Genomic DNA, 27,034 nt, shown 5'->3' with positions numbered 1-27,034 from the left:
CATTGAACTTTACTTGCTACTCGAAGTGCTTAGGCAGAGGGGAGCCACTTCAACCACCGCCAATGTGCAGCAGCCATTTTTACCCAGTCTGATGAGGGTATGCGCGGGACCATCTTGGACCAAATGCCCACCTTCATCGTGAGGGACGTCCTTGGTGAAGGTAAAGCAGCCAGAACCACGTAACCTGAAGCTGTCAATCAACTGGAGAGCCGGATTGGTAGCTTTGAAGGATGATGGGAGACCTTCAACTGGTGGTCTCATGAGGCTGTCATGGAGTGGTGGGCCAGCTGCATGTAGAAACAACAGGGCGCCCTGGATTGTCCGGTTTGTGGATTTTGGAGAGAAGGTAAACCTGAGATCCTGTTCTCCTATCTGTCTCCTACTCTGACACTTTGGACTCCTCTACGGTTTGCTGGTCTCCTAGGTGGGCGCGCACTGAGTGACGGTGACGAGTCGCTTCCTGGTATCGGGCGTGACGGTCACTTGAATTCCGGTCACATGGCCGACTGCAGCACGTGATCACTTGGCCTTTGTCTGCTGCACTCGTGTCACCTGCGACACGGGTCACTGTCACTTGTTGAGATGATTGCGTTTATTATCACCTCTCGGTGACGGACATCGTGGAGCGTTCTTGGCACCTGCTGTTCCATGCCTGAGATGCTACTTGTCAACACCTCCATGTCGAGGTGACAGAAAGTCTGCAAGTGACACCTCGTTTCACAGTTAAGCGGAGTGTTAATTGAAAGGAGAAGAAAAAAAAGAAATCTGAACAAAGGGGCTTATTGTCATTAAAGGGAAACCAACACGGACCCCTGCAGCCCACCCATAGCCAGCCTGGCAACTTCGAACATCCAAATCCGTGGAATCAAAATCACACTCCTCAAAATGGAAATGAGACATTTTTAGAAAAATGTCGGATCGGTCCGTGAAGGACTTGTAGGACCCCCCCCAGTGAAAAAGGGTGTGTGGGGGCTGAAATGCAGCAATGGGACCAGGAATTGAGAAATCAATGGCAGACATTCTCTCGGTTAAAATGTCACTTTGGTGCGGTGAGAGTCAATCGGCAGTTCTTTGGTTTTGCTGCCGATTCTTGAAGTTCTCCCCCGGACTCCTGTCTCCTCTGTCTCGCCCCCCATAAGTGCAGCGTCATCTGAGAGTCACCTGACCTGCTGTTCTATCTGAAGACGGTGGGGTGCAGAGTGAAGCAGAGACGGGCCTGTGCTGTGGAATATGAGCTCCTAGATCAGTTTGTGACCAGGTGTCATGAGTGAGAGCGGTCCGAGCGGAATTCGTGAGGTTTATTAACCTGTACGCCATCATCAGTCAGCACCGGCAGTGCAGCAGAACCCCAATGGTGGAGAGTCACAGCTGTGACAGCGGCCCCCGTCCCACCCCACCTTTCTCGTAGTCACACATCTCATAGTCCCAGCAATGGCACGAAGACGGCACAAGCTCACCGTCGGGCATCGTTTCCACCTTCTCAGCCTACTCGTGTTCAGCTGCCGTCCTCCAGAGCCCAATGCAGTCCATACGTTGGTTACTACTGCGTCCATCTTGCTATTTTTAATGCTGCGTTTGACTAAAATGTGGAACTTGTAGTTTCTGTGCCTCGAACTTGGAAATTCCTGCTCGCAAACTCGGGCCTGGTCTCTCAACTTCAGATTATGATGTCGATCCAAAATGGTGAAGTCCACCGCGGTCAGTAGGTACAGTAAGACTTTAAAGGGTTCGTTTATTTATTAGAGCAGCGCACTTGAAATGACTCGCCAGGATTCGTAACTCGTGTCACAAGAACGACACAAAACAATCGTAAAGGTTTGGGGCAGCCACCCGTATAATGTGCCCTGCCTGCAAGCGGGAATAACTGAGAGGATCCAAAACAGAGCTGATAAGGTGTGGAGGTAAGATGGCGGCTTTAAAGGCCAGTGGAGGAAGTGACGTCAACTGGACATGAAGTGGCTTCGTCGATAGCCCCAGAACTGGAAGTGACGCCATCAGAGGCACCGGACCTGGAAGTGACATCATCGGGACTGCAAGTGATTTTGTCGATATCGCCATAACCAGAAGTGACGTCATCGGGACTGGAACCAGAAGTGACGCCATCAGAGCCACCAGAAAAAAATAACAGAAATGACGTAATTGGGACAGGAAGTAACTTTGCCAGTGGCCCCAGAAGTGACGTCATCAGAGCCCCAAAAAGAAACACTCTGACTGGAAGTGACATCATCAGGACCAGAAGTAACTTCACCGATAGAACTGGAAGTGACGTCATCAGAGGCACCGGACCTGGAAGTGACATCATCGGGACTGGAAGTAATTTTGTCGACTTCATTGGGGACTGGCACCAGAAGTGACGCCATCAGAGCTACCAGAAAGAAAACAGAAATGACGTAATTGGGACCGGAAGTAACGTCCCCTGTGGCCCCGGAAGTGACGTCATCTGGACCAGAAGTAACTTTGGCGATAGTGCTGGAACCGGAAGTGACATCATCAGGGCACACAAAAAAAAAACCTCACCGCCAGGAAGTGACATCATCGTTAGCACCGGACGTGGACGTGATGTCATCAGAGGCGCCGGAGCCGGGTGTGAATTTCCAAGAATGGTCTCCTAGGGATTGAGTAAGACAGTTACTGGAATTACTATTACTCAGACCCTTTAGCTGCCTCCCATTCGCTCGCGTGTGGCACTCTGAGTATCGACGTTACCAGAATGAATGACGATGTTAGCTCGATCCACGCTGCTGTCAATGGCTGCTCTGTGCAGTTTGTCAATGGCAGAAGTAATCCTCTTTATCGTGGCTGAGAGATTAAAGACCTGCATGGCAGCGGACTTTGTGCTCCTTTCTTGCTCATCGGTTTCTTCTTCGATCCAAACTGTAGAACTTTTCAGGGCCCTCTAGTGGTCACATGCATTACTGCAGCCCCATCTCAAGATTCCTGTCTTTATTTTGTTTTGATCAAACCGGAACACAAAGAAATGTTTCAGCTGCGCGCCTCGGCGTGACGAACAGCACAATCTGTGGCCCAGAAGGACGGACGACATAATACAGACGTACGAACACTTGGACTCCGAGCGAATGTCCGATTTTATTGTTTTATATTGCAGTGAGCTCAGCGTGCCCGGTTCAAAAAAGAAGCAGCACAGAAGGACAAAGAGGGGGTCACAGAACAGTTTGCTGGAACAGTCAAAAAAAACAAAATACACGATTGTAAAGCAAAAACGAACGACTTTGAACTTGAACCATTTACGGTTGTCTACAAAACTGTCATTTTTGTGGCCCGAGAGTCACCATTAGTGAACCCCAAAAATACAACAAATCCACTGACTTGACATGCATCACCCCCTTCACGACCCCCAGCCCTCGAACCATCCATTCAGGGTGCCGACCCCTTTTGTCCTTTTACTGTCAATCTCCCCCCCGACGCTTTAATTTTCGCATACTAGTGATGTTCGGTCTTAACATCTGACAACCTACACGGTCCAACTGTAACACGAGCAACAATGACAGTGACACCAATAATGATAATAAACCTCAAACTGTGGCACCGAAGAGACACACGTGATGAAATAAAATGAAACGACCAAAACGGCCACAGGACGGCAACTCCTGAGTGAACTGCCGATTTAACCCAAACTCCCAAATGCTCATCCATTCAAAGTCGTGTTCACACTTAGCAGATATCGTCGTCTGCTGCTCACTGCCATTTGTGACATTCGCTCTGTGTGCGCTTTCTTTGGACTGCCAGATTGCATCATTTGCATACACGAGCATATGGGAGATTTTTGGGTAGAGATTCCTATTTAAAGATTATCATTTTATTCTCAATTTCACTGAACATTGTCGTTGGGCTAAGTTTTCAATTTATTTTATTAATGTAAACTATACAGTATTGTAATGTCTTAGTTAAGAAAAGAAAAAAAATATATGTAAGAAAAGTCACCATCATCAAAAGACGTGCGTTGAGCTGGTGGTTTAAATACAGTGGTGTGAAAAAGTAATTGCCCCCTGAACCTAATAACTGGTTGGGCCACCCTTAGCAGCAATAACTGCAGTCAAGCGTTTGCGATAACTTGCAATGAGTCTTTTACTGCGCTCTGGAGGAATTTTGGCCCACTCACCTTTGCAGAATTGTTGTAATTCAGCTTTATTTGAGGGTTTTCTAGCATGAACCGCCTTCTTAAGGTCATGCAGGTCATAGCATCTCAATTGGATTCAGGTCAGGACTTTGACTAGGCCACTCCAAAGTCTTCATTTTGTTTTTCTTCAGCCATTCAGAGGTGGATTTGCTGGTGTGTTTTGGGTCATTGTCCTGTTGCAGCACCCAAGATCGCTTCAGCTTGAGTTGACGAACAGATGGCCGGACATTCTCCTTCAGGATTTTTTGGTAGACAGTAGAATTCATGGTTCCATCTATCACAGCAAGCCTTCCAGGTCCTGAAGCAGCAAAACAACCCCAGACCATCACACTACCACCACCATATTTTACTGTTGGTATGATGTTCTTTTTCTGAAATGCTGTGTTCCTTTTACGCCAGATGTAACGGGACATTTGCCTTCCAAAAGTTCAACTTTTGTCTCATCAGTCCACAAGGTATTTTCCCAAAAGTTTTGGCAATCATTGAGATGTTTCTTAGCAAAATTGAGACGAGCCCTAATGTTCTTTTTGTATAACAGTGGTTTGCGTCTTGGAAATCTGCCATGCAGGCCGTTTTTGCAGGCCAGTCTCTTTCTTATGGTGGAGTCGTGAACACTGACCTTAATTGAGGCAAGTGAGGCCTGCAGTTCTTTAGACGTTGTCCTGGGGTCTTTTGTGACCTCTCGGATGAGTCGTCTCTGCGCTCTTGGGGTCATTTTGGTCAGCCGGCCAGCCACTCCTGGGAAGGTTCACTACTGTTCCATGTTTTTGCCATTTGTGGGTAATGGCTCTCACTGTGGTTCGCTGGAGTCCCAAAGCTTTAGAAATGGCTTTATAACCTTTACCAGACTGATAGATCTCAATGACTTCTGTTCTCATTTGTTCCTGAATTTCTTTGGATCTTGGCATGATGTCTAGCTTTTGAGGTGCTTTTGGTCTACTTCTCTGTGTCAGGCAGCTCCTATTGAAGTGATTTCTTGATTGAAACAGGCGTGGCAGTAATCAGGAAATTCAACTCAGGTGTGATACACCACAGTTAGGTGATTTTTGAACAAGGGGGCAATTACTTTTTCACACAGGGCCATGTAGGTTTGGATTTTTTTTTCTCCCTAAATAATAAAAACCATCATTTAAAAACTGCATTTTGTGTTTACTTGTGTTATATTTGACTAATGGTTAAATGTGTTTGATGATCAGAAACATTTTGTGTGACAAACATGCAAAAGAATAAGAAATCAGGAAGGGGGCAAATAGTTTTTCACACCACTGTAGATGGCTTTAGAAATGAAGCCCCAGTTTTAGGAATACTTCTAAATATTAAAAGCTGTGAAGACTACCAACACAGCTCAGTTCCTACTAATTTTCTGAAATTGCGCCCCTCATGAGTTTATTTTTCGGAGACGGTCTTGTAAACACTCGACATTCTCAAATTGGAAACTCGAGGTCCTAAATATTTTGCCATCCCCGGGGCCGGTGTTACGTTATTTGTACCCTCAGCTAATCTAATTAGTGCGCCAACCAACTGTTCAGTAGCTAACCCGTGTGGCAGGGTCCCCCATTCCACCCCACCCCGCTATGACCTGCGCCCTACGCAAATGCTAATTTGCCTTAACGGTGGCACCAGCCCTGGCCGTCCCCAGTCCTGTCACCAGGTCTCAATGTACAGCACTGGTAGTGATGGGGTGGCGGGATGCCATTTACAGCAGGGCAGCAAAACTTTTAGTGTTAGTGTTAGTTGCTGAACCTGCCCTCATGGGCCCATCCATGTTTACTGTCCCACTTGGGTAGCGCAGACACGTGGTGGCCACAAGTGACGTAACTGTGACCTCTAAATTCCCAGCTCCGCCGCATGACGAATGCAGTATGGTACCGCGAGTCGTCTCATAAATGTGACATCTTTTGTTGTTGGTGAGGCAGATGACTCGGGCTATCAATGTGCATGAGGTGCCGATTCGGAGGACAGACGCACTCAAGTTAGAGTCACATACGGCGGGTCACTCGTACTTATGAATGCAAAAAATCAAAAGAAGCAAAAATTCAGAATTGAGCACCGAGGCTTGTAATGTGAGCTCGTCAGGCACTTCTGGGGACCTCATGGCTTGGGTTTTTGCTCACCATTATAATAAGTGGTCCGTGACGCTGTGCTAATTTTAACTGAATAATTTGACCCCACAAAAGAGCGGGCATCAATGGGGCACGGGCAAGAGCGACAACACGCTTTGATCTGGGGACAGATGGGGGTGCCTGGCTGACTGTGAAGGTGCGTGCGTCAGTCACACCTGCGCCCCGTTAGCTGTGCCAGGATAAGACAGGCCTGTATGGCCCCCCAGAAAGGGGATAGAAAAACGAAAGAATGAAAAGAGAGAAAAAAGAACGGAGATAAGCCGGCAGGAAAGCAGAGAGAGCCAGGAGTGAGCGAGCGAGCGAGCGAGAGAAAGTGGGCCGTCGGAAGAAGAGCCCCCCTGAGAGGCGGCAGAAGTCTACTCCAGCTGAGCGGTCCTGGCACTCAAGTGACCCGGATGCCACTTCCACGTAAGTCTGAGAAGGCAGCGGGAGTTGGGGGGGCTCGGGTGGGGAGTCCTGTTGGGGCCACAGGGACCTGAGCCTTGGTAGAGGATGTTAGGAGGGGTCGTCCTACTGGGAGCCATGGAGCGGATGGTCCAACAGCATGTAATTGCAGACCGCCATACCTATGAGGTCAATCACGTGACGCCCCAACACATCGAGACGCCCTCAACGTCCATCTGACTCCGAGGGCTTCTGGTGACAGACGTTGTGGGTGTCACCGGAGTTACGTCACGGGTGTCACAGGCTGCACTTTGACCCTCCTCATAGGCACCTGAACCTGGAGAAGGATGGCTGTGTCTGTCGGCGGGCATCTCCCCTGTTGTAAGATGTCACTTGGGGCTGGCAGAGATGCACCAGAGACCTTGGCATTTTAAAGGACATCTTCCTGCAGTATTTCAGCCTCGCTTTTATGGAATGTTTGACTGGGTGACGCTGCCACATTCCGTACCGTTTTTATGGATTATTTATTTCTTGACATCGAGGATGCACTGCACTTCAATCGCGATCGTTTTAATAAAATCACTTCTGTCCCCAGCCCTTGCTCTGTACGTGCCCTCGTTTGCCCGGCTCATCCCGGTAACGTTCTCAATTGGTGGCGGGTTCAAGTGGCTCCCAGGCAAGAGTGGCAGCGTGGAGCCGACGTACACCGTTCCAGCTGGCAGCCCTCTGCCAGACAGCTGTGTGCCCCTTTCCTGTCAGACGGCCTGAGGTGGACAGGTGGGCTCCACACAAGTTGACGGGCAACGGCGCGGGCTGCCCCTGAGCCAAATCTCTGATGGTCTGAAGTCTTGTGGCAGTTGGCAAAAATTCTTAAACTCCTGCTGTCACTTTGTCATTTGGAGGTGTTGCTTGATCAGGAAAACAAAACGACGCTAAACGTCTGACTAACACTTTGGCACAAGGCTGCAAAAGACCAAAATGTGTGAAAGGTGAAGGGTCTGAATGCCCCGTCCCAGTAGAGACTGCCAGTCACAATGTTGCCAGATTCTATGGACTCTGAAGCAGTTCAAGTCCAGGGAGTAACCTGAAATGGTTCAAAGGTCCACCAGAGGGTTAAACAATACGAAACTGTGAAATAATGTCATGTTCAGAGTCCTACATGACCCCCTCTCTCAGGGACCAGGCGATCGCAAAGGTTTTAAGCAGTGATCAAAGTTCACAAAGCCACAATTCCTGCAGGTGTCCCAACTTCTGCTGATTCCTTACAATCCCTCCATGTGTAGAGAGGCAGTGCTGGAACAAACACCTTCGGAAGTATCTCATTTGGACAATACTGCACTGGGTACTGCTGTCATGACAACGGAAGACAGACAGACCATAATAACCCTTAAAAGTGCTGCTCTTTCCTTGAGATGAATTGCTAAAGATGTCAAAGTGTCCACGAGTCCGGTTTCCTACACCATGAAGAGGAACTCGGAAACTGGAGGAGACTCCCAGAGGACCAGGGCTGGCCATCCCAAAGTCACCGCAGAGCCAGACGACTGCTTTCTAAGAATCAGCAGCTTCATGGTGGTCCGAATGAAGGGTCACTTCCGAGCACATGGAGACTGGTCCAGACAAGCCTCTTCTTCTTCTTGTTCACTTTTACCAACAGATTTCATTCTGCCACTCGACCTGCCAGACCTGCAGCAGTGACTGGCACTGAACACAACTGGCACAGTCTCGTCACGTTGTGTGCCACCTGTGGTTGATAGGTTGGCCTCTCAAATCTCTGCAGCCCAATATGGGGAAACAAAATAATGACAGCTTGAGAAAATGGAGGGAAACCTGAGCCACCAAACGTACAAGGAAGGTGAAGGGCAGAGAGAGTCGAGGCTAAAGCCACCATCACTTTGGCACGCTGTCTCCTCGTCCCCTCTGTGTCACAGCTTTGCTCTTTCCCACTAATGGAGTTTTGCTGGAGGTCTGTGCCTGACGTGAGGCTCCTCTGCTCTTGGCAGCCTCAGACTTCACCACCTTCATCTACATCATCATCATCATCATTGCAGATTTATGTAAATATATAGGAATAGCTCTCTATTATATAGTGCCTTTCATATCTATCTATCTATCTATTAATTATTATATAGTGTCATTTATATCTATCTGTCTATTAATTATATAGTGCCTTTCATATCTATCTATCTATCTATCTATCTATCTATCTATCTGTCTATTAATTATATAGTGCCGTCTATATCTATCTATTATATAGTGCCTTTCATATTTATCTATCATACATCACTTTTCACATCTCAACATCATATAGAGCCTTTCACGCCTATCTACTGTGTCCATCTATCATATAGTGCCTTTTACATCTACAGTGGGTACAGAAAGTATTCAGACCCCCTTCAATTTCTCACTCTTTGCTATATTGCAGCCATTTGCTAAAATCATTTCAATTAATTTTTTCCCTCATTAATGTACACACAGCACCCCATATTGACAGACAAAAAAAAAGAATTTTTGAAATTGTTGCAGATTTATTAAAAACGAAAAACTGAAATATCAACTGGTCTTAAGTATTCAGACCCTTTGCTGTGACACTCCTATATTTAACTCCGGTGCTTTCCATTTCTTCTGCTCATCCTTCAGATCCCCTTCATTTGAGTCTAGCTGTGTTTGATTCTACCGATTGGACTTAATTAGGAAAGCCACCCACCTGTCTGTCTATATAAGACCTCACAGCTCACAATGCACGTCAGAGCAAATGAGAATCAGGAGGTCAAAGGAACTGCCTGAAGAGCTCAGAGCACAGATCTGACCAAGGTTACAAAAACATTTCTGCTGCACTTATGGCCTCCATAATCCTTAAAGACATTTGGGACGACCAGAACCCTTCCTAGAGCTGGCAGTCCGGCCAAGCTGAGCTACCGGGGGAGAAGAGCCTTGGTGAGAGGGGTAAAGAAGAACCCAAAGATCACTCTGGCTGAGCTCCAGAGATGCAGTCAGGAGATGGGAGAAAGTTGTAGAAAGTCAACCATCACTGCAGCCCTCCACCAGTCAGGGCTTTATGGCAGAGTGGCCTGTCGGAAGCCTCTCCTCAGTGCAAGACACATGACAGCCTGCATGGAGTTTGTTAAAAGACACCTGAAGGACTCTGAGATGGTGAGAAATAAGATTCTCTGGTCTGATGAGACCAAGTTAGAACTTTTTGGTCTCAATTCTAAGCGGTATGTGTGGAGACAACCAGGCACTGCTCATCACTTGTCCAATACAGTCCTCACAGTGAAGCATGGCGGTGGCCGCATCATGCTGTGGGGGTGTTTTTCAGCTGCAGGGACAGGATGACTGGTTGCAATCGAGGGAAAGATGAATGCGGCCAAGTACAGGGATATCCTGGACAAAAACCTTCTCCAGAGTGCTAAGGACCTCAGACTGGCCGAAGGTTTACCTTCCAACAAGACAATGACCCTGAAGCACACAGTTAAAATAACGAAGGAGAGGCTTCACAACAACTCTGTGACTGTTCTTGAATGGCCCAGCCAGAGCTCTGACTTAAACCCAATTGAGCATCTCTGGAGAGACCTCAAAATGGCCGTCCACCAACGTTTACCATCCAACCTGACAGAACTGGAGAGGATCTGCAAGGAGGAATGGCAGAGGATCCCCAAATCCAGGTGTGAAAAACGTGTTGCATCTTTCCCAAGAAGACTCCTGGCTGTATGAGCTCAAAAGGGGGCTTCTACTAAATACTGAGGGTTCAAAGGTCTGAATACTTAGGACCAGGTGAGATTTCAGGTTTTCTTTTTTAATAAATCTGCAACAATTTCAAAAATTCTTTTTTTTTGTCTGTCAATATGGGGTGCTGTGTGTACATTAATGAGGGAAAAAATGAATTGAAATGATTTTAGCAAATGGCTGCAATACAACAAAGAGTGAAAAATTGAAGGGGGTCTGAATACTATCCGTAATCTCTATCACGTGTATCTCCTCTCTGTTTATATATCATACAGCACCTTTCACATCTCTCTGTCTATTTTATAGCGCCTTTTTCATCTGTCTGTCCTATAGAACATTTCACATGATCTGCCTCGTTATTATTTGATCTGTCCTTCATGGAGATTTTAATAGTGATATTCTCATCGATGTTCTTCGTATCCATTGAGTTAGTTTAAATAGCACCATTCCTGTCTATGTAGCAGTCGTTATATAGCGCCTTTCCAATATATCCATCCATTATATACAGCCTATCATATCTACTTATTTAGATTGTACTGAAACGCTTCTGTCTGCCAGTCATGTTATGTTGCAACTTATCAATCTGTCCGTTTTGTTGTGCCTGTTATTCACTTGCTTTGTATCGCCTTGCATATCTGCCAGTGAAGTTAAATAGCAGCGTTTCTGTCACTCCGTCCGTTCCTTACATGTAGTGTATCCATATTCCTTTTGCTGTAATAATGCTTTCCCTATCTGTTGAGTTAGAGAGTGCCTTTCGTCTCTTCGTTATGCAGCGCTCTCTCTCTCTCTCTCTCTCTCTCTCTCTCTCTCTGACTTCCTCCCAAGCTCAGAGCCCCACCCGTCGGTTAAACGCTTTCCCAGAATGCCGTGCGTCAGGCAGGCTCTGCTTTTCTTCTCTCCGCGCGTGTCTCCCCGTCGGCCTCCCGCCGCCCCTCAAGGTTATCCCATCCATTGCCGAATGGCGTTGACGTCTTTTAAGCCACATTAGAAAACTCTGCGCGCGTCTTTAATGGCATGAGGTTTTTGCTGGCGTGTGACCGGCGTGTGAAATCGCTGCCCGGCTGGGCACGATGAGCGAGTGTGAAAAGGCAGAAGCGACCGGGCGGGACAGCGAGAAGACGACGTCGACACGCCTGCTTTGAATGAGGCGCCATCCGGCTGAGCCCGAGCGGGACGCATTTTAAGGTGGTCTGCGTTAATTGGGGCAGCATGTTGTGCCAGTTTGCTGTGTCACTTGCCAGTTTCAATTGGTCTCTGGAGTGCCACATAGAGAGAACATGCAATCTCCACACAGATAGACTGAGACCATTCCCGAAACTGAATTCAGGTCCTTGGAGTGGTGTGCCCATTGGTGGTCTATGCTGTGCCACCTATGATCTCCATTCTATCATTCCACTCTGTGCATCAGCATGTTGCGGTTTGTATTCCATATGGTGGTGCTGAAGCCTTACCCAGCAGTACTGGGCCCAAGGTGGCAGTGAAGACCTTCAATGCCATGGCACCCACCCTCACTCAGACCAGGCCAGTGAGCCTGGCATCTTTGGCATGTGACTTGGAGAAACGCCCCACAGACTCAGGGAGAGTTGATTGTGAAGCAGTAAAGTGAAAGCCCCCTGCATCATGTAGATGACCTCCAAAGTGAGGTGCGGTGTTCAGATGTTTGTTATTTTTCTCTGAGCTGGAATCCTAATCCAGCCCTGGCACACTCGTGCAGGATGAAAGTGGCATCACTTGCCTCCAGATACTCCCACTTTGCACTTCCCATTTATGTTAATCCCTGCGATTTGTTGGATCTCGGATCGTTGGGAATTCCAGGCTCGCCACTGTTTATTTTTATTTTTATTTTTTTTTTGCCCACCACATGCCTGCCATTGCCCTTCATGCCCTGTGGCATTCAATGCCATTTAATTGTACAAAGGGATGAGGTGAAAGGGTAGAAGAGGAGAAGAATTAAAAGATCAATCCCACATGTGACCTCCGAGGTGCTCCGACTCCTTAAATATTCCAGAGTGCTAATCTGAGGATCAGCAGCCAGGTGGCACATTCCTGAAGTGGCTTAGAGGCAGGAGGAGCCCACCGTGGACGGGACAGCAGCCTATCACACTTGTGTACCCCTCTTACACTGTGGTCACCACGTCTGAGGGATATGAGGAATGAAACCCACACGGGCACAGGGAGAACATGCCACTGCACAAAGAAGGTGACCAGGGCAGGAATCAAACTCGGGTCAGCTGGGCAGAACACTACCCGCTGTGCCACCTCTCTGTCACCATCATTGTACAGTGGCAATGTAACTATAAAGTCCAACAAGAAAAAGCACAATGTAAAGTACATGAATGGAGATGAAAGGCACCATTGAAATGACAGATTGATAATAAGGCGCTATATAAAGTAAATGAATGGAGATGAGAGACCATAGAAATAACAGATTGATAGAAAAGGCGCTATATAACATACTTGATTAAATTGAAAAGGCGCTATATAAAGTAAATAAACAGATATGAAAGGCGCCATAGAAATGACAGATTGATTATAAGCTGCTATAAAATACCAATGAGCAATTGTAAAGGAGCTATATAAAGTCATACTATATTAAATATGAAAGGCACTACACAAAAAACATGAACGGTACGATAGAAACAATAGATTGATAGAGCAGACACTATATAACATGGCTGCTAAGGTGAGAGGGTGCTATAAGAAGTAAATGAATGGAGATGAAAGGCGCTATATTATAGATGGATACATAGGAAAGGCACCCTATACCACAGCTGGAAGACTTTATAAAATGGGTGCTGTGTGAAGTAAACTAATGGGTATGAAAGGCAGTGCTGTGAAAAAGTATTCGCCCCTTCCTGATTTCTTCTATTTTTGCTTATCTGGAACATTTAATTGTTTCTGATCCCCAAACCAATTTCACAGAAGACAAAAGCTGGTCTGAGTAAACACAGCACACAGTTTTAAACGATGGATTCATTGGCTGTTCCAAGCCCAACAGCACCGTCACCTGTCTTCTTTCTCCCTTTCGCATGCTGTATGTGGGGTGTATCGCCCCCTGGTGGCCAGTGTGCAATTCTTTCTTTCTTTCTCTCTTTCTTTCTTTGCAATTTGCTGGCACAACATGGGCTTTCTGTCCATCCAAGACCACTCAGTGCCACTTCTGCACCCTCACTTTCTTCATTCATAACATTCAAAATGAATGAATCGACAGTGAGGTTTATAGGCAAAGTCCCTCTTTAAGATAATTTCATATAGCGCCTTTCATGATAAACTCCATCCCACAGCCGCTCACTATGGCAGTACCATTGTTTCCAGAGGCACACAATGTCGGTACCATCAAACAGTGTGACTCCCACATGGAGTCAGTGGTGGGGAGGGAATGCTGTGATTTAATATAGTGCCTTTCACCGTACACTTCATCCCATAATGCCTGACTGGGGCAGTACAATGGTGACCCACATTTCTATGGAGTGAACTCTGGCAGATGAAGTGACTCACTGAGCTTTGTGATTTAATATAGCGCCTTTCACAGCCAGCTCTACCTGTTGTCTTCCTAATAGATAATAAATAGTAAATGCTAACATTACTCAAAGTTATTGTCTGCTTTTACATGCATTGTTATCACTCTTTAATTTAATATTGTTCTTTATCAGTATACTGCTGCTGGATTATGTAAATTTCCCCTTGGGATTAATAAAGCATCTATCTATCTATCTATCTGTGATTATATAGTGCCTTTCATCTATCTATCTATCTATCTATCTATCTATCTATCTATCTATCTATATAGTGCCTTTCATTTATATCTATCTATCTATCTATCTATCTATCTATCTATCTATCTATCTATCTATCTATCTATCTATTATATAGTGCCTTTCATTTATATCTATCTATCTATCTATCTATCATATAGTGCCTTTCATCTATCTATCTATCTATCTGTGATTATATAGTGCCTTTCACTATCTATCTATCTGTCTGTCTCTACAGTGTGTAGGCTGGCTGGCTGAATAATCCACTGAGGTTTATAGGCAACGTCAGGAGTCTTGTATTCTCATATAGCGCCTTTCATGGTAAACTCCAAAACACAAAATCATAAAGCAGGTCATTTATTAAAAAGTCTGCTGTCCGCTTCTCCTCCATGTTAATATAGCACCTTTCAGAAGAACAGCAACATGGAGCCATTCACAAAACTTACACACCTTCAGTTGATCAGTCCTTCTTTCCCACAGAAGCCCCAAAACACAAAGAACTTTACGAAGCCTCCCGTGAACTGGAACTTGATATCCTTACGTTCACATAAATTACAGAGAAAAAGCCCCTTTTACATTGCAAGCGATCTGCCTGCGTCTTTCATCATCTTATATTGCAGGAGTGGACACCACAAGACAAACTCATCCATCCATCCATTATCCAACCCGCTATATCCTAACTAAAGGGTCACGGGGGTCTGCTGCCAATCCCAGCCAACACAGGGCGCAAGGCAGGAAACAAACTCCAGGCAGGATGCCAGCGCACCACAGGGCACACACCAAGCACATAGTAGGGACAATTTAGGACCACCAATCCACCTGACCTGCATGCCTTTGGACTGTGGGAGGAAACCCACGTAGACACGGGGAGAACATGCAAACTCCACGCAGGGAGGACCCAGGAAGCAAACCCACAGGTCTCCTAACTGCGAGGCAGCAGCGCTACCCACTGCACCACCATGCTGCCCACAAGGCAAATCAATAAGTGAATTATTCCTTCCTTTATATAGTGCCTTTCACAGATCACAAAGCACACAGGCAGTGAGGTGTAGTGGTTAAGGCTTTAGATTTCAAACCTAGAATTCAAATCCCACTCCTGGCACCACTGTGTGACCCTGAGCCTGCTGGTGCACCAACTGGAGAATCGTACCTCAAGCATCACATGTCACCTTGAATAAAAGCGTCAGTCTGTTCTAGAGGAAGACTTCCAAAGAAATCAGCAGCAGCTTAGACATCAATCTCATCTTACTTTATATAGCGCCTTTGCCAAAAATCCCCAAAATGAGGCACTTTGATGAAGCACACACACACTTTGCACACTATATAGCGCCTTTCACTGAAAAATCAACAAAAAAGGACGCTTTAGAAAGTCAACAACTGTTGGGCATTGAATGAATTGACACCTTAAAGCAGCTTAACAAAGCAATCAACCGACCATTCGGACTCTTTGTTATATAGCGCCTTTCAGGGGAAGTCATTATTGAAAAGCACTTTACAAGGCACACAGTTCATCAATCAGTCTGCATTGTAATGTAGCGACTTTCTCCAAAATCAGTTAAACAAGGCAGCTCTACAAACCTAACAGACTCCCTAACTTTTTATATAGCGTCTTTAAGAGAAAGACCCGGAACAAGACCACTTACAAAACACGTGACTTGTAGTTATACAAACACCACACAACCCCAAAAAAGTCACTTTAGAAAGATAACAAGTCAGCGTCACCTAAAGGCACTTTACAAAGTAATCAATTAATGAGTCAGTCCGTCACCCTGATCTTGATATAGCGCCTTTCACAGGCCAGTAACACAAAGCAAGACCCCAGCCCTGGATGGGACCCCTGGATGGGACACCAGGCTGAGATTTAAAATCGTTAGGATGAAAGAGGCCACTGGGTGAAAATCCAGCAGGAGCAGAGGGACAAGGACAGTGACAGGGCCGGGGTCTGAACGCAGAACTCTGGAGCTGTAGGACTTTGCAGCCTTAATCTGCTTTAATGGAGGCCTTTTCACCATTTTCTTTTTATTTTTGAAATACGTCATGAATTCATGAGGGGAATTTGTCTTTATGCATGAGCTCTTTGGGGGTCAAAGTGCAGGGTCAGCCATTTTACATTTATGAACAAAGCATAAATATGTCATCCTTCATAATGCGGACCCTTTTATTAAGGACCCAGAAGTACTTCCAGTGCCTGGGCAACTGACTGATGGAAGTACTTCAGGGTCCTATGGAAGTCCCATTTATTAGGGAGTGCATCTCCCTGCAGCATCCTTATGCACCACCCACGGTCCGCAGCAGGGCTCTGTTGCCAGACTACATCTCCCAGCATTCCCTGCTGGTTCCCAAATGAGCACTGATACAGAGGGCTGCTACCATCTAGCATCCTGGGGAAATAAAGAATCCCTAGCGACATGTTCGGGTAGGCTGTCCGTCCATCCATCCACTCCAGCAATCACTTTTGGGCCTGGCTCCTTCCTTTCTCCTGGTCGGGATGCCCATCTGTTTGCTTGAGCCTCCTATCTATCTATCTATCTATCTATCTATCTATCTATCTATCTATCTATCTATTATATAGTGCCTTTCTTATCTATCCATCTATCTATCTATCTATCTATCTATCTATTATATAGTGCCTTTTATTTCTATCTAACTATTTATCATATAGTGTCTTTCATTATCTATGTATCTACCAGTCTATCTATTATATAGTGCCTTTTATGTCTATCTATCTATCAATCAATCAATCACATGGTCCCTTTTTTATCTAAAATGAGGGTTGTGAGAGGTTTAAATGACTCAAATAATGCCAAGTATAGTCTAGGGCATTAAGTACACCTACTTGGAGCTCCAGGGTGGAGGCTCTGAGCTGCAGAGGTACCAGACACATAAATGTAGTGTTATTGTTTGTGATGCCCCACTTGTTGGAATGACAATTACAGTGCATATGTCTCTGTTATGTGCCATTTGGTGTATTTACAGTATCTGCAGACACTTTAGAGTTCCACGTTTGTGAAGTTGACTCTAATGCGCAGTCCAAGTAGATGGAGTTGATCCTAGTGGCCACCAATAGAGTCGAGCTGCAGATCTTCAGAGATCCACCTGGTTTCACTATGGTTAAGATTAGGATTGTGGGAGGGTTATCTGACTCAAATAATGCCAAGTATTCTGAAGGAAGGGCAACATGGTGGTGCAGTGGGTACCGCTGCTGCCTCGCAGTTAGGAGACCCAGGTACGCTTCCCAGGTCCTCCCTGCATGGAGTTTGCATGTTCTCCCCGTGTCTGCGTGGGTTTCCTTCCACAGTCCAAAGACATGCAGGTGAGGTGCATTGGCGATCCTAAAAATTGTCCCTAGTATGTGCTTGGTGTGTGTGTGTGCCCTGCAGTGGGTTGGCACCCTGCCCGGTGTTTGTTTCATGCCTTGCGCCCTGTGCTGGCTGGGATTGGCTCCAGCAGACCCCCGTGACCTTGTGTTCGGACACAGCGGGTTGTACAATCACTGACTGACTCTGAAGGAAGTTAACTACACCTACTTGCAGTTTCAGGGTGGAGGTTTGTGGTTGCAGAGATACCGGACTCTAAAATCTGTGGTAATGTTTGTGATGCGCCTTCTGTTGGAATGGAAAATACAGTTACATATATCTCTGCCATATGTGCTTTGGTATGGGATTTGTAAAATCAGTGTTACTGTATTGTGATGCACCACCTGTTGGAATGACAGAGACATAGCAAATGGAAAGACACACCAACCCTTTTATTAAGGTGGATTTAACAGTATTTCATTTGCTTATTTATGTATGTATTTATTTATTTTTGTCCAAAATATTCCTCCTTAGGCAATATATTTACCAGTGCATCAAAAAGTATCATACATTAAATCAGCTTCCTCAACCACACAAAACTCATGGCATAAAAAAAATACTAAATGTCTGTATGCAAAATATCGAACTTTATGTAAATATAAGATAATCACATACTTAAAACATGTTTAAATGATATGAAATTAATTCAACTGTGCATAGGGAAAATAAGAATGCCATGTTAAAGTTGTTAATTCTGAGTAAGACTAAAGTAAAATTGGCAAGTAATGACAACAGTCTCTGGGGTGATGTCTCAGTTTAAATGAAAATAATCTGATTTCTTAGTTTTTTTTTTTCAAATCATATTTAATTTGTCATATACAAATAATTCGTACAGTGCAATGTGTAGAGAAAAATATTTATGTAAATAAATAAAACAAACAACCGCCCATTCAACAGTTAATCTTATTCAGGAGACATTTAGACATTTTTGTTAACGTAACTAGAAAAAGCAACGCAATACCATCAAAGGCGATCATTTTAAGATAAATTATATAAAATAAACATCAAGGCGCGGCGTCCCGTCCCGTCCACGACTGGCTTCTGCCGAACTGCACTCCGAAGACACGCAGCTTCACACAGTGGACGGGCGGAGGGATCCGCGTGGCAATGCCGTCCGATTTGAAGAAGCGCATCGCAGTGCGGCACGCACTCACTCACTCACTCACTCACTCACTCACTCCCAGCATACAATGTCCTCGACGTTGCTATTTTGGGAGTCGGGCAGACCCCTCCTCCTCCTCCTCCTCCTCCTCCTCCTCCTCCTTCGCATTCTTGGCGCTTCATGTCTTTAACTTTAAGAGCCTCTCGGCTAACTTGCCGTCCAAGCCAAGTCACTGGTTTCTCTGCTAGTGTCGTTGTCGCTTTGCGTTTTGTTGGATGTGGCCGGGTCCCGTTTTTTTTATTACTATTTGTTTTCCTCTCTCTCTCTCTCTCTCTGCCCCCTCGTCCTGTCCGTTCTTCCCCTCGTTTAATTGCTTTTTTGAGACGGGGCTCTGCGAACTGAGGCAAATCCGACGCGAGGCCCCGCCCCTACACATCACGCCCCCTCCTCCGCCACTCTCCGACTACTCCACGTCCACTCCCTCTGCTCTGGTCACGCCCCCTCCCCCGCTCCTCCCCCACACCTGGTTCCCGCCCCCACGGTCAGAGCTCTCCCTCTCACCCTCCCCCTTTACTGCCAGCCCCACAGACTCGCATCTCCTTTTTAGCAAAAACTTTTCAACTTTGTCGGCCCCCGACTCCCTCCCCAGTGCTCCCTTTCCCCACTCCACCCCTGAGCCAGGAGCACCAACAACAGTAACAACTAACAGGGCGACCAGAGTGGAACGGGTTGGTTCGGAGAAGTGCAGGCCCTCTGCGGGAGGGACTGGAGGCAGGCCGGCGGAGAGGATGTGGATCTGGTACCTGCTCCTCGGTTCGGGCTCCGGTTCCAGCTCGGTCGGTAAGTACGGCCGTCTGCGCGAGGCGATTGGCTCTTCTTTGCGGGAGGGAGAAGTGCGCAGTCGGCGTTTTTGACACGGAGCTTGCGATCTGCCTGATTGGATCGGCGCCGGGCAGCTTCGTGTCACCGGCCGATCGCCATGAGCTCCCGGGGCGCCGAGCAGTGGCCGCTTTCCCGTTATTTGCCTTTGGGACTGGCGGCGCTGAGATTGTGTTTGTATTTGAAGTCCCGGAGGGTCCGTGCGAGGGGGGCGGGGATGCTGGTGGAGCGACTGACAGGAGGGTCCGATCTGTGACACCTCAGTCGGTGCCTGCAAGTGTGCGCAACTCCCACCCCCCCCGGAGTCGCGTGCCCGCGCTCTCTGTTCGGAGGGTCCAAAGGGGTCTTACGGGGTAGAGCTGACGGTGCAGGCGTAGGCCGGAGCTGCGGGACAACTTCTTAAAAACGCAACGGGCGGCTGGCGCTCGAGAGGCGATCCGATGCGTGAGAAGTTGGCGGAGTGACCGCGAGCACGTGCACGCGTGACCGGACTTTCTATCATAGATGGTCTGGGGGTCCAGAATCGCGCAGAAAAGTCTAATTTGACCCCTTGTGGGGAGTTGTGTGGAAAGAGTTTTTATTTAATACTCGGAACTTTTGTGGTTTGCACAGGTTTGTGTTGCACTCAGTGGCGCCGGTGAACTCGAAAGGCGCTATATAGAATAACGCTACTGGTCACGTGGTCTTATTTAGATGTTAGTGTGGCGCCCACTGGCCAGGCGCTACATAATGTACACTGGTGGCCAAGAGTTCTGAGAATGAGCCAAGTGTTGGTTTTCACAATGTCTGCTGCTTCAGTGTTTTCAGATCTTCCTGTCAGATGTTCCTCTGGTCTACTGAAGTAGAATGACAAGCAGTTCAGAAGTTTCAAAGGCTTTTATTGACAATGACATGAAGTTTATTTGCAGAGTTGGTCCTTCTTTCTGTTTCAAGACCCCTGCAATTCACCCTGGCATGCTACCTGGCAATCAACTTCTGAGCCAAATCCTGACTAATGGCAGCCCATTCTTGCAGAATCAGAATTGGTGGGTTTTTGTTTGCCCTCCCGCCTCTTGACCACAAGTTCTCGATGGGATTAAAGGTCTGAGGAGTTTCCTGCCCAAGGACCCCAAATTTCGATGTGCTGTTCCCTTTTTGCTCCATCAAGTTGGTCACCAAACTGTTCTTGGATGGCTGGCAGACGTTGCTCTCGAAGGAGGTTTTCTTATCCTGCATGGTTTCATTAATAAAAACCAAAAAAGTCCAGCTGCCATTTTCAAGTCAGAAACCTTCTAAGGTTATTGTGTGTGTGTGTTCAGAAATGAAAAGACGGGATTGGTGCGCGCTTTGGAATGAAGAGACCGTTCAACTGTGCCAAAATGAGGGCATCAGAAATGCCAGTGAGGCCATTCAGCGGGTGAGAAGCTGGGCATGTTGGGTGGACTTTCAGCGTAACAGTTTGAGAAGCATCACCACCGACTTGACTGTGAATGTTTGCGTGTCTGCCCTTTGAGTTGCTGCTGCTGGCTTTAAAACTTTTTCTTATCTTCTTGGTTTACTTTTTTGCTACTGTTGATTGCTTTCAGGGCGGTACAGTGGCGCAGTGGGTAGCGCTGCTGCCTCGCAGTTAGGAGACCCGGGTTTGCTTCTCGAGTCCTCCCTGCGTGGAGTTTGCATGTTCTCCCTGTGTCTGCGTGGCGATCCTAAATTGTCCCTGTTGTGTGCCCTGCGGTGGGCTGGCACCCTGCCTGGGGGTTGTTCCTGCCTTGTGCCCTGTGCTGGATGGGATTGGCTCCAGCAGACCCCCGTGACCCTGTAGTTAGGATATAGCGTGTTGGATACTGACTGACTGACTGATTGCTTTCTATCGTTTCTGATGCGATTGTTCTGCTCCTTTATTGTTTTCCTACTTATACAGAGTGGCGCTGGGAAATGTTCAATGGACATTCAATGCACGAATAAATTTAATGGTGAAATGTACTGCACGGGATATGCAATTATATTTATTTAATACTCATTTTAGGTTTTGAATCATCAAGGTGTCGTCCATTACATTCTGACAGCCTGCATTGCTCGACGTTATGTGTCACGAGGAATGCCCGCGATTTCCTCTTCGGCCCTCCTCTTTAGTTCAGTGATGGTCGCAGGACATTCGGCACACCTGGCTTTTAAGACGACCCCACAGGAAAAAAAAACAGTGAGATCTGGGGACCTCGGAGGCCATTGAACGCTACCGTTGCGTGAAATGACGCGTCGTCGAATAGCCGCCATCGATTGTGAAGTGGTGACTCTACCTGGGGGACTTCTTTTTTTAAGGCTGTTTCCGTTTCTTCAAAATTACGCACCCGTGTTGTAATCACATGAGCAGATGGGACGCGACCGTGACATCCTAACTGGTAATGACGCCGAAGTTCCCTTTGAGCAGCAGTCCCACTATCGCCATTCTTATTAGAGGCTTTCACAGCAAACGCTCGCTACACGCCGCTCCAGTAGAACTAAAGGCGAGGGCTTCTAAACGAAGTCGCGTCGCTCCCAAACAACTGCTGACACCCCGGGGTCGCCAACGCCTCATTCCACAACGTCCCGTTTCCCTGCGCCACCACCCTGTGTCTTTTCTACTCCCCTAGTTATTATGTAATATCGGTGTGAGTTGTCAGACACGGAGTTTGAAAATCGTCAGCCAGGGTGGATGGAAACCCTTTTGACTTTCTCGTAATTGAATCGTCCAAAAATTCGATGTCGAGATTTTGATAAAACTCATCGTTTTAGACCTCCCTGACTTTCTCTTATACGAAGTATTGGAATCATCCGAAAATTACATTTCGAGATATTTGATGAATCTCAATGTTTTTAGACCTCAGAGTCTGAAAATGCCATTTTGGGAATTCTGTCTGTCTGTCTGTGTCTCTGTCTGTGTGTGTGTGTGTGTGTCTGTCTGTGTCTGTCTGTCTGTCTCTGTCTGTGTGTCTGTCTGTGTGTGTGTGTCTGTGTGTCTGTGTGTCTGTCTGTCTGTCTGTGTGTGTCTGTCTGTCTGTGTGTCTGTGTGTGTCTGTCTGTCTGTCTCTGTCTGTGTGTGTGTGTGTCTGTCTGTCTGTGTCTCTGTCTGTCTGTCTGTCTGTCTGTCTGTGTCTGTGTGTGTCTGTCTGTGTGTGTCTGTCTGTCTGTGTGTCTGTGTGTGTCTGTGTGTCTGTCTGTCTGTCTGTGTGTGTCTCTGTCTGTGTGTCTGTCTGTCTGTCTCTGTCTGCCTGTCTGTGTCTGTCTGTCTGTATAAACGATAACTTGAGTTTGTTTTCACTTTTGCCTACAAGTAGTCGGTACAAAACAGACATTTCTATTAACTTTTGAGTTATTTCCGCTAATCAGAAGTGTTACTTTACCTTTTATTCATGCAGCTGCGGAGTCCGATTTATTCCACTTTACTTTTATAATTGTTCAATGTATTATTAATTTGATTTGATTTGTTTTTGATGGTTCTTTAATGTACTTAATATAAAAATATAATCGTTGTCTTGAGGTTTACTCCTCAAATATCCATCCCCATATCTGAGCATACGAGAAAGTTGAGGGGACACCACTCAGGATTTTTTTAAATGACATGCTAGTGTCAAAAATAACATTCAGTGAAACGTGAGGTGACGCCAGTGGAGCTAAAGAGTGACAGGACAAGTCATCTGGAGTCCTGGGGGCAGATTGAGTCTCCATAAAGACATAACAGCACAAGAGAAGGTCCAGAGAAGAGGGACTGGGCTGATTCAGGGCTACAGGGGTTGAAAATTAATGTCAGTAAATATAAAGAATTACGCATAGGAAGTAAAAATGTGAGGTTTGAATACACAATGGGGGGTCAGAAAATCGAGAGTTCACCTTATGAGAAGGATTTAGGAGTCGTAGTGGACTCTAAGCTATCGACTGGCAGACAGTGTTGAGAAGCCATTAAGAAGGCTCACAGAATGTCAGGTTATATAGCGCCTTGATGTGTGGAGTACAAGTCACAGGAGGTTCAGCTCAAGCTTTATAACACACTGGTGAGGCCTCATCTGGAGTACGGGGGGGCAGTTGGGGTCTCCATAAAGACATAGCAGCACAAGAGAAGGTCCAGAGGAGAGCAACTCGGCTGATTCAAGGCTTCAGGGGATGAGTTAGGAGGAAAGGTTGAAGGAGTCCCTTCTGTCACATTCCCCTTCACTTCTGTATCCCCATTTTGTGCCTGAAGACGGCGGCCCCCTTACACACACCCAGCTTGTGCCTTCTGCTTTTGTTTTGCAGCGCATTTCGGAAATCCCATATCAAATGGCATATAACAGAGACCTATGCATTGCATTTGTCATTCCAACAGATGGTGCATCACAAAACTTAGAAAATGACCAGCGCTTGTCCCAGATGTACCAATTCAAGTAAAAATAGATCATTCCAGATTGGAAAAGAGTCGCGTCAATAAAAGTAACTTCAAGAAAACAAACTGCACATGGCAAACAAAGGTAACTCCGCTCCGATTTGAGATTTGGAACTTAAAATAAAGGACACAGATGTGCTCTTACTGGTACTGTCAGCTCACACAGTTTACACACGCAGTTCCTTACAAATTCTGAGGCAGGAAGATAAGAGCTGACAGTAGGGATTGTCACTGAGCCTTTGTTGCTGCCAATTCCTCGGGGTGACTTTGACATTACTGGTCTCTGGGACTGGAAGCCCTGGTGTCCCGCATGTTCTATGGGATGGCAGGGGTTCAGGTGGTCCAATAACGTGGCACACATTTTTGATGCACAGCACCAGTCAGACTTTAGACAGCAAAAGGACAGGCCACCGTCTTTTTACCTTTGCGCCTCCTCAACGTCTTTCTTTTCTTTAAGGATTTTGTGGCCGCTGAGCTGTCGATTTTCTTTTCCGACACTTAAGGATTCCCCCTGAATGAGCGCCCATTCATTCCTTCCATGACTCTCGTGTGTCCACAGCAGCAACGTGTGGCGTAACCATGGACCCCACATTCTAACGCGGGCCCCTAGGCCAGGATCTGTGGCGGGCCCTTCACCTCGGGTTAAGGAAAACGTGATACCCGATAGGATTTAAATGTTGAAGATCCGCACGGTTCTATGACGCTTAGTTTTTCATGTTCTCCGGCACTTTTCTAATGTAGGGTTTCCTATAGGAAATTTTCCAGGTTAAATAATGGCGGATGTCGCAGGCCTGAATTTTCTTGCAAAAAGCCGGAAATTACGTCTTTGAAAATGGCGGCAATTTTGAAAAAAATCTAAATTTTAACTTTAACTCTTTATATCTGCAGAAGTAAGTGACGTAAATGTGTGTAGTATTTCTTATTTAATTGTGTTTAAAACCATGTATTATTTGTTTAAGTTTATTGTTTATAATATTTATAAATAAAGAATATACACTCACCTAAAGGATTATTAGGAACACCTGTTCAATTTCTCATGAATGCAATTATCTAATCAACCAGTCACATGGCAGTTACTTCATTTAGGGGTGTGGTCCTGGTCAAGACAATCTCCTGAACTCCAAACTGAATGTCAGAATGGCACATAAAGGTGATTTAAGCAATTTGGAGCGTGGCATGGTGGTTGGTGCCAGACGTGCCAGTCTGAGTATTTCACAATCTGCTCAGTTACTGGGATTTTCACGCACAACCATTTCTAGGGTTTACAAAGAATGGTGTGAGAAGGGAAAAACATCCAGTATGCGGCAGTCCTGTGGGCGAAAATGCCTTGTTGATGCTAGAGGTCAGAGGAGAATGAATGGGCCGACTGATTCAAGCTGATAGAAGAGCAACTTTGACTGAAATGACCACTCGTTACAACCGAGGTATGCAGCAAAGCATTTGTGAAGCCACAACACGCACAGCCTTGAGGCGGATGGGCTACAACAGCAGAAGACCCCACCGGGTACCACTCATCTCCACTACAAATAGGAACAAGAGGCTACAATTTGCACGAGCTCACCAAAATTGGACAGTTGAAGACTGGAAAAATGTCGCCTGGTCTGATGAGTCTCGATTTCTGTTGAGACATTCAAATGGTAGAGTCAGAATTTGGCGTAAACAGAATGAGAACATGGATCCATCATGCCTTGTTACCACTGTGCAGGCTGGTGGTGGTGGTGTAATGGTGTGGGGGATGTTTTCTTGGCACACTTTAGGCCCCTTAGTGCCAATTGGCCATCGTTTAAATGCCACGGGCTACCTGAGCATTGTTTCTGACCATGTCCATCCCTTCATGGCCACCATGTACCCATCCTCTGATGGCTCCTTCCAGCAGGATAACATGCTGTGTCACAAAGCTCAAATCATTTCAAATTGGTTTCTTGAACATGACAATGAGTTCACTGTACTAAAATGGCCCCCACAGTCACCAGATCTCAACCCAATAGAGCATCTTTGGGATGTGGTGGAACGGGAGCTTCGTGCCCTGGATGTGCATCCCACAAATCTCCATCAACTGCAAGATGCTATCCTATCAATATGGGCCAACATTTGTGAAGAATGCTTTCAGCACCTTGTTGAGTCAATGCCACGTAGAATGAAGGCAGTTCTGAAGGTCAAACACCGTATTAGTATGGCGGTCCTAATAATCCTTTAGGTGGGTGTATAAAACTATATGACACCAAATCAGCAATTCATATCAAAATTTTCGACCAGTGGAGAGGTCTGCGTTTTATTTGGATTCATAAAATGTCAAAGCGAGAAAGTTGTAGAAAAATGTATGTAGAATTTTTTTTTTTATCTGAAACTTTTTTTGATTTTGTTTTTAGTTTTCAAAATATTTTATACTGAAGTTGACGCCCAACGCTGTAGGACCAATTCTTGCTTTCTGTTCATGTGTTTTGTTTGTGCATGATATCTACTCATCCCGCGCCGGACCCCCTCGCTACAGCCCTGTCAGTTTATGGGGGCCATGACCGTAACCCTTGTCTTTCTTTTTGATTTTTAACATACAGGCTGTCGGTGTCTAAAAGAGTCGCATATGATTGGTTAGACCTGCGGCAGTCTCTGTGCTGTGATAGGCTGATGTGTCCGATCGAGCCGTGCCCCTTATTTTCATTTCAGTTTTGTCTGACGATGAGTGTGCAGGGCATTGATGAGCCACAGTTGAGTTACGCCGACTGCCGGCTCAACACACGTACGTGTCGCAGACAAAATCTGGAAGTCTGCCGTTGGTCTGTTTCCATTGACTTATTTGGCCTGTCCGCCTCCTTACAACTTTTGTGATGCAATCGACTCCATTTCTTTAGTTTCTCCAATTGGAGCACAGGCAGGTCATGTGACATGCTCAGGGTCACACAGTGGCGTCAGTAGTGGGATTTGAACCCCACAGCCTCAGGGTTTGAAGTTCAGAGCCTCAACCGCTGCGCCACCCTGCCTGTTAAAATGGTGCCCTTTATTTTAGTGAAATTCAGATGCCAGGTTATATGTGCTGCGCTCTTTTATTCTTTTATGGTGGTAGAGTGATGCCATTGCAGGCTACAGAAAACACGAGTACCCTGTGGGTAAGCCAAAGGGTCCTTGCTATTAAAATGTGGCGGCGCTGATGCAAACACACATTAAGAAAAATGGCAGCACAAACACAAAAAACAACAGCAGAACA

At 46.3% G+C, this 27,034-nt stretch overlaps 1 protein-coding gene across 1 annotated transcript in view; it reads left to right on the top strand.

The window, feature by feature from the left end:
- Positions 1–19,226: 19,226 nt before the first annotated feature.
- Positions 19,227–27,034, top strand: part of ldlrad3 (low density lipoprotein receptor class A domain containing 3) — an 87,932-nt gene continuing 80,124 nt past the window's right edge. Inside the window, exon 1 of the mRNA XM_039743928.1 lies at positions 19,227–19,421. Within this exon, the coding sequence (XP_039599862.1) occupies positions 19,370–19,421 (52 nt within the window). The 5' untranslated portion in view covers positions 19,227–19,369. The remainder of the gene's footprint in view (positions 19,422–27,034) is intronic.

This window comes from Polypterus senegalus, chromosome 1 (genome assembly GCF_016835505.1).
Source record: "Polypterus senegalus isolate Bchr_013 chromosome 1, ASM1683550v1, whole genome shotgun sequence".
Classification (NCBI taxonomy): Eukaryota; Metazoa; Chordata; class Cladistia; order Polypteriformes; family Polypteridae; genus Polypterus; species Polypterus senegalus.
The sequence above is the reverse complement of the archived record's forward strand: the minus strand, read 5'-3'. Positions and strand labels throughout refer to the sequence as shown.